Source organism: Dinoponera quadriceps, unplaced genomic scaffold (assembly GCF_001313825.1).
Source record: "Dinoponera quadriceps isolate SergipeBrazil2010 unplaced genomic scaffold, ASM131382v1 scaffold616, whole genome shotgun sequence".
Classification (NCBI taxonomy): Eukaryota; Metazoa; Arthropoda; class Insecta; order Hymenoptera; family Formicidae; genus Dinoponera; species Dinoponera quadriceps.
In genome coordinates, this window is record NW_014555184.1 from 709,071 (window position 1) to 717,827 (window position 8,757).

Here is an 8,757-nt window from a genome sequence, read left to right on the forward strand (position 1 = left end):
GTACTTCTTTCTTTTTCTCTCTTTTTTTTTTTTTCACGACGTTCTCGAGACGTCTCGTGCAAACGCGGTGCGTCTCGCAAGCAAACTCCATGAACGCGAGATTTCACCACCGTTACGTAGGAAGTTATCGATTCTGTGCCGGGAAGCGTGAGACTGGAAGAGCTTAACGGTCATGTTTGCTGCGCGCTGCTGTCGATAAAAATGCGACGAAAGGGAGTAACAAAGGGCGAACAACGCAACGTCGTTTCCGTCCTCAGGCGCGAGCCCACTTCGTTGAGACATCGATGTTCACCGAGTACAGGAGGTTTCGTTGATGTCGAACGGAAGAACCCGGCGAGATACTCTCTATCACACATATATCACGCGGACACGCGACAAAACTGCGTTGCGAGGAAAGCACATGCGTGAAAAGTATACCGAGGCTGCGCATTTGGGTGGGAATGCAACAACTATTAATCTCGTATGGAAAACAAAAAACAAAAAAAAACAAAGAGCGAATAAAAAAAATGGGGGGGGGGGAAAAATAACGCATTTCCACGGAGTCCCGTACGAATATCTACGCAGCGGCCGTGTGTACGTTGAACTTTGCAAATTAATCGGCTTATGGGTATGAATCATATTTTCCGATCGTTCGCGATCGCTGATGGCTGCCGCCGTTCCGCGTGTATGCGTCTACGTACGTCTCTCTCTCTCTCTCTCTCTCTCTCTCTCTCTCTCTCTCTCTCNTGTGTGTGTGCGTGTGTGTGTAGATGTGTGCATCTGTGAATGTGGGTGTGTGTTTTATACGATAAAAAAAATAAACACTATTCACGCACGCGCTACGATTCTCGTGTTTGTTTCGTATTAAATGCGCTCGCACGATCTCGCGAATATCGCAGGGTAAACAGCGGGACGATGACAGTGGTAGATTCATCCCGGATCCTTCGCATAGGACTGCACGGAATTACCGCTTACCCTGTTATAACCAAGAACTTCCTCTCGCTAATCCGTACAGCGGGTTCGTGCGTAATATCGTATTACCGTACGCACTCAGAAGGGAGCGGGGGAGGGGGCAGATGGGGGCGTCCGTGCAATCGGATATTCGGATTTCTTCTCGGTTTCTTACATTAATCACACGTACCAATTAAAAGTTATAATTAGAACGAGGGAAGCTTACGACGGGGGTTCGATGAAAACGTGCCTACCTAAGTATCGTGTATATATTTACATTTCGGCCGGCGCGATCGGTAATGATCGCGTCTCTCGCGACAACCACGCGCTCATTATCATACCGATAACGATATCACGTCGAGGGAGAGAGTGAGTGAGTTCCCGGAGGTACGACTACCTCGACGCTTGCGACAAACAGATCTACCTCTGCTGCGCGATTTCGCGGACTCATGTTTGCGAGGAGGAATCGCGCGAAGTGATTGTTAGTCTTGCGCGGGAAATTGTTCTCTCCCGCCTTTTAAAGCTAATTCTCCGTGACATTCTCCTCCGCGGACGATCGTATACATCGTAGAACTTTTGTGTTTTTATTCTCGGATTTTCTACTCGCGCGGATAGATGCGACGACAGAGGATCGTGTCATCGTCGGCTTAAGCTTATCTTCGATGACGACACGATGAGGTACTTACTCGTTTTCTCTCACTTCGGCGAAAAATCACATTTTTCATACCACCGACTCCGGTCGTCCCGTATGTTCTACCTTTTTTCTTTTTCTTTCATTGAATTATCAACGGAACGCGACATGTGGAAGATGGAGGCTCGCGGGGTTCAAACTCCCGAAGAAAACGGGGATCGTTGCTTCGTGTGTTTTTTTCTACTGATTTTCGATGAATATCTGCTAATGGAATAATAATTTAATTTCAGGCTCGGTGAGATTAAATCCCATTATCATGATTTGTTAATGGCGTTTAATCCTAAATCTGCTTGCGAATATACGATAATTTCGCATTTGTGCGCGCGCGCAAAGTCCCTTTTTATAACGACCCAACTTTCCGTAATAACCGAGCGGCTATAATTAGTATAATCAGTTCATTCTCTAAGTATATCACTAAGATGCAAAGTTGGAAAAGTTCGTCCCTCGCGTCGCTGGGAGTTTGAACCACCGAGCGCACCGATTCGAATTTATTTCACGGGTAACGACGCGGATATCGACTCCGGCGGAATCGACGAGCGCCGAGGAAGAGTTCCTCGTACATGCGAGAACTTTGTCCGTGTTTCCCTTTTTCTTTTCTTATTAGATTCTTGCTTTTATCGCGTATTTCTCTCCGCGGTTAATTAAACTATCTAGGATTACGCGTGCCGGGGAAGCGGGGGGAGAAGTGTCATCGAGATCAACGGCGAGATCGATGTCCGTTCGTTCGTTCGCTCGTTCGTTCGTTCGTTCCTTCCTTCGCCGCGCAAATCGCTGAGACGTGCTGCCACCGGCGCCATTAACGACCGACGGGCTCGTCCCCCGATTTGCCGTGGCGGTTCGCTCCATATTAAGGTATGATTGTCTTTCGTTACGAAACGTCCGTCGAAAGTCTCTCGTTTCCCTCCGTCGTGGTCCGTCTTCCCCCCTGTTCTCCCCCCCCCCCNCTCTGCCAGAGTCCTCCCGACGACGTGGTCGCGTCGGCGAGACCTACACCGGTGGCAGGAGGAACAGTTGCAGCAGCGTAGCCACCAGCAGACATAGCGAGGGTGTCGTGAGGGTGGCGTGGCCTTGAACTGAAACATAAAAGGATAAAAAATCTTAAGGGGAGAGCTTCTTTCATTCCTCCAGCGGGGAATGTCGCGTCATCGAATATCATATCCGAGAACCGACAGTTCGCGGCTTATCGCGATGTTGCTTGGAATTACCCGGTAATCTATCTCTTTACCACTCAGCAGAGGATTATCGCGCGAGCGCGCGTTGCTTCTCGTCCCGCATCGAAAGCGCGCAATTTCCCCACGCCGTCGTTGCAGTCCTACGAATATTTCCCTCTCCCGTTTCCTTCGCTGACAATTGACTTCCCGTCTCGCGGAAGAAAGATTGCGGTTTTAGCACGAGTGACAGTGCATTGTTAATCATGACATTGAGTTATTTCGATCGGCCGACGGACGGAAGCGGAGATCATTCCGCGACACGATGGATGGAAAAATTTCGTTCGCACGCAGTCTCCTTCCGAGCGAGAATTTATTAATAATTTCGAGGAATAAAGTGGATTCTCTTTCACCCGGGGAGGCCAAGTCGACGCGTATCTGTCTGACCGCGTTAACGGATTATTATTTATCGAGAAATGGATTTCCCCTCGCGAGTGGCGGCTTGATCCTCCAATATCAGGATCGTTGTCACCTTTCGTGGTGCACGAGTGCTTGAGGTAACTCGGTAAGCTAGTTTCCTTCGGAACAGCGGTAGTTTAGCTGGAAACGTGTAACTTTCAGATATATCTCGTAACGAGATGAACGACTACGCAAACGTCGTCTTTATTCTTACACCGTTCTGCTGTGCATTCTTAACGCCCATAGCTCCCCTGTGCCGGCTCGACCCTCAACGTCAGAATTTTAACGGGAAAGTATGGATAAAAGTTACTGTCGATAAAAAGTCGATTTTGCAAAGTCGGTATTGTGCACCATGTATGGCGAATTCCATCATTACCTGCCGTTTTCACTACGGCGGATATGCGTTTTTATACGGGGGTGGTTTAAAAGTCCGGCCAATTATCTCCGAAATAATTGGTTTCATGGGAAGATATTTGCGACGAAACTTGCAAAAATTATATCAGATAGCAACGTCTCTCTGTGAGTTTGAAATTACGTTGGAATAACCTGTCAAAATGACCTTAAAAGATTTTAATGAGTACCTCCACTTAACCAATTATTTCGGAGATAATTTCCGTACTTTAAAATCATCCCGTGTATTTGTATAAATTCGTCATGTGCATCGTGAAATCGATACATATAAAATATATGATGCATATTATGCATATTTTGGACGCGGTACAGAATATTAAGAAGCATTAAAATTTTACGCGGTAGTAAAATATTGATCGGGGACGGATCGTATTTTATCTGAATAATTAATTAATATCATCTATATTGTTTATGCGGTCGATTGTGGTGCACGCGGTCAATGTGTCGTTTGCGAGATCGCTGTCCCTCAGAGCGACGTAATTATTCTCGCATTATAATGGATTCTCGAATTTCAACGAGCTAGGATAATATGGCGCCGTTCCTTTCTAGGCGCATTAAATATATCGCGGCCGCGGCAAAAATGTCATAATCCGATAGAACGGTAAACGACTGGTTCGCCGGTCCGCGATGAAAAACGAAAATGGAGTTCGCGGCGTTTTCGCTACGTCAGAAAATAGCGGAATCACGGGTGTGTGACAACTTGACCGTCATACATCGCATGCAAAGCGAAACAATGTAGCCGCCATTCAGGCGATGTAAACATGCAGACAATACCAGTCATCCATATGACATAACTCGAGGGGTCCTATTGAGCCACTGAAAATCGTCTAACCACTCGATACAGTTTTTCAGAGTTATTCTACGGTCTTTCTCTTTTTGCCGGGCACGAATGAACGTGCGCGGTATTTCTATCGCACGCTTCGAAAGGAACGGCATTCAACTCATTCCGGAAATATAAAGAGAAATACAACATCAGCCGCCGATATGACATAACCCAGCCGGAGCTATTGTCGGCCCCACACTCACTGTGTTTCGGTATTCTTTCTGTAAAGAATAAAATTACGCGTATAGCGTTGTTTCTCCGCGCGCTTTCCGGGCGAAACGCTCCGAAGGAGAAGACCTATATGATGGCCGCTACTCGTCTCGAGTCGACGTTCTTTCTACACATTTTCCGTGATTTTTGTAAAAAAATAGAATAGGCAAAAAAATACTACACATACGTGAAAACGCGCGTAATAAAATCCAGATAGATTTGCATTGAAATTCTATTTCATTTCCTCGTCCATTGTCATCGTTTTATCATTTTGTTTCATTTTATGCGCAGTATTTTTTTATTCGGCTTTAATCAATTATGTTCTCGGTGTGAATTTAATCGTTGTGCGCAGCCAGCCAAGTTGCTGTTAAATAATTTATCGTCGATGCCTGATTAAATTTGTACCGGATGAACGATTAACCAGCGGGCCGATATCGCGGAGAAACAACAGCAATACTTGCGCGATTTGTCGGTCTCGTTTTTTTTTAAAGAGCGTGCACCGCATCACGAATAGAATCGACTATACAAAAAATTACTGGTCGGTGATTACGTCAAATCCCGGGCTTCATAATTGATTTTTGTATCGACAGTCTAGGACGCGCACGTAAAACTTGTTAAATATCTGATGGGACTCATTACGATGAAAGAGCGTTCGTAACTTTTTCATCGAATTATACCTTGTTTGAGAGTTCGTCTCTGTGCAGTTGCAAATTAATAACGACAAACACATTCGTTCCGCACATAATAAATGCGTGCACGATTTAATTTCACTCACTCTCTCTCTCTCTCTCTCTCTTTTACCCTTACTTTCTCTTTGTCTTACAAACGCTCTAATAATATAAAAAGTGCAACATTGAAATCACGAAGAAATCCAAAGACGACGAGGTTCAACTCGTCCCGCGTTCAGTTAATATGTATTAAAGCTGGCTGAGTCAGATTGGCGGGATTGACGACGCCATGACCGAGTTAAGGCCGCGACCGGGTTAAAGAAGCAGGAACTGGAAGGAAGGGATAATTCGAGAAGTCGCGCGACGGCGAAGGCAAGCGAGGGAGGAGAGGCTGCAGAAGAAAGAAGGAGAAAAATGAGAAACGACAAAGAGAGATAGAGAAAGAGCGAGTCGTCGGGGGGTGGTCGTTGATAGAAAGAAAACTGATAGTTGGCGGAGGGGTGGTAGTGAGCTATACAGGTGGATGGCTCGACGGTAAATGCAGGAGGCGTAGCGACGCCGCGTAGGGCGCTTCTAGGAACGATTTCGCCTAACGAGAAAATCGAAGATCGTTAAGAGCAATTTCTTCGAGTCGTTCGACGTCTTTTCCGGTTTGCCTTGCCTCTTTTTACCTGTCCTTTCCCTCCCGCGTACGCCCGGCTTGACTCCAGCCTGACTCCATCGTCCGACATTGGCCGTCTCGTTCGTTCGTTTTCTCTTCTCTCTCTTTCTCTCTCCCTCTCTCTTCAGTTCTTTCTCGCCCGCGTACGGAAGCCCTCTCTACCCCCGCGTGTTCGTTGCCCCCTTCGCGTTTATTTCTTTTACCCTTTTACGTGTCGTGCAACGCTCGGCTCGCGGCGCCCGGTCGATATTCGGAGGCCCACTTATGCAATTAGGCCGAGTACCATTCGGCGGGGTATCCAGCGACGATAAAAGCACGCGGACTCTTCCTCGCGTTTCGCTCATAATGGCCATTCTCGATAATTTCCGAACGCGTGCGGTAAGTGGTGGGTTATGATTACGACAGGCGTTACGACAGGAGGCTATGGTACAGGCTGCCCATTACCCGAGTGCATTCGCGAATTATTTGCGGATTAAAGGACGGTGCTGGAGGCAGACGAACATCTCTCTTTTTCCGTAACAAGTCCGCGAGCGGCCATTACCACGCTAATCGTCCGACATTAATCCCCCGGACGTTTTCCCCGAAATTGAATAAGTCTAGGCGGGCGAGCTGAAGCGTTCCCATCGCGGCGAGATTTTGCCCCGGGAGCTCCCTCGCCCCGTTGACCAACAATGGTGGTATCGGGCGAACTTATGACTCGAATATTTCCAGACGCGAAGCCGGGCGACGTGCATAACAAAACATCGCGCCCTCGCGTTAACTAGGCCGCGTTTGTATGCGCCGAAATGTTTGTCGCTTACAATGACGTAGTTATACCGCGGAGCTAGTCAAATGTCGCGTATTATATGCATTGTAATTCCCTCTCCGCCCGCGGGATTTGTATTGCGTGCGGCGTGACGGCGCGACGGCGTGCGGCTAACGCGCATTTGATTATTCTCGTTGCTCTCGCATTCGCGACGCATGAATCGTTACGTGGCGGGCGTCACGGCGCGACGGGCGCCGCGGCGCATTCTCAAAAATCGCGTCGCAGTCCGATCGAAAACGTTTACGTTTCTAACGCAATTGCCGCCGCATTGTTGGAAGGAGTTTCAATTTCCACGAGCTCGCCGTTGACGGCGTGTCGCTCTACACGTTACCGCCCGCACGGAAAATTTCTTGCTATCTATTTGGAATTCAATTCGATTTCCTGATATAATTGTGGACTCTGGCTAGCGAATCTATGTAGATTGGTCTGCTTGAAAGTGTAATGTTTCAAACATACGATTCTAAGTGAAATACCAACACAGATTCCATTTGCTCCGGCATTTTGCCAGACATTTTTTTCCGGTTTCCATTTTATACTACGATTGAATAAAATATACAAAACACTTTAAATATTTATATTTCACAAGTGCACACACATACTACGCGCGTGCTATTAAACAATGGTAACATCAGGGAGCCATTCCACAATTACGTTACAAAAGTTGAGTATTTTTATCTCCTCCCCATCCCTTCGTCACATTTTATACACAAAGTATTTGGACCCCCTTCCAATATTACGCTACATGAAAACTCTCCCCTACTACACGTTATATTATTAAATTTCTTTAGATCCAGCACGAAAATCTAGTACCGTCTGCCGAAGGCTTAATGTAACGTTCCATGGCTTTTACCCCCTCCCTCCCTCTTACCTTACTATCACAGCCGTCGTGCAAGCTAATAAATCCCTCTCCATGGTGTGGCGTAACTCTTGAATAACCCTTTAAAAATAACCTCCTTTATTAACTTCCAAATTTGACACTCGATTAAAATGTTATTCGATCCGGGCGATGTCAGCTCTAACGCACAGCTAATCACCATCGTGGAAACGAGACGTCCTATGTTTGGATATGTATGGCGAAATCGGGGAAAATTTCTATGCGAGCGCGCACGTACGTTACACCACACGCTGAGGAAAAAGTATTTGGTACTTGTGGCCGCGATTGCACTGTAAAATAATTGTCGCTATTCTCGCAGTGAACGCTGCAATAACCAGTTGGTAATAACCACGTTGTATGCATATTGCTGCTGTTGCTTTTTTGTTAGAGCCACGGAAAGATATAGTTGGCGGCGTATATGACTACAATTTTTAAGCGAGCTTGATAACTTCCGGCTCTCGGTGTATCAACGTGTCTCGTTTTTAGGCGACCCCGTGGGGTTCACGCCCGTAATCATGGACTGTATCGCAATGTGTCGTGCGTCGTCGATTAATAACAACGCGTAATTACGCGATTAATCATCGATTATCTCCGCGGTCTTAGTCACGAGCATGCGGATTACCACCTCCGTTGTTTCCGTCGGTGTGTGAGTCGCGTACGCGATGCTTTCCGATATCTTAAACGCTGATATTTCATCCGTGAGACCGTGGCAAAACAAATGCACCAGCCGGTCCAGCGGGTTACAAAAACGGCGGGGCCGCGCGACGCGTTATAACGTCCCGCAAATTACAGGAAACACGTCGGTCTCTCCGCGGCCGTTCCATTGGCCGTGTATTTTTCAGCGTATTTTTTGCCGCCGGTCAATCGTTTACAAATGTGGTAAATCGATGATTACCTTTGTGGCCCTAATAAAAGAGATACGCGCGTCCGGAACGGTGTGAATCGCTGGTCGATCGGCTGCCGGCTCATTCCGACAAAATTGACCCGAATCGAAGCACGACGCTCCGGGCGAAGAGTGCATCACCGCGCCCGCGCGCGAACGTCCCTCTTTTTTTCGTCCTCCCCCCCCCCCCCCCC

The 8,757-nt window shown here is 47.3% G+C and overlaps 1 protein-coding gene across 1 annotated transcript in view; it reads right to left on the reverse strand.

Moving 5' to 3' along the window:
- Window positions 1-735: 735 nt before the first annotated feature.
- LOC106743384 (cell adhesion molecule 3-like) overlaps window positions 736-8,757 on the reverse strand; it is an 87,522-nt gene continuing 79,500 nt past the window's right edge. Inside the window, exon 9 of the mRNA XM_014617169.1 lies at window positions 736-2,694. Coding sequence (XP_014472655.1) covers window positions 2,609-2,694 — 86 coding nt within the window. The 3' untranslated portion in view covers window positions 736-2,608. The remainder of the gene's footprint in view (window positions 2,695-8,757) is intronic.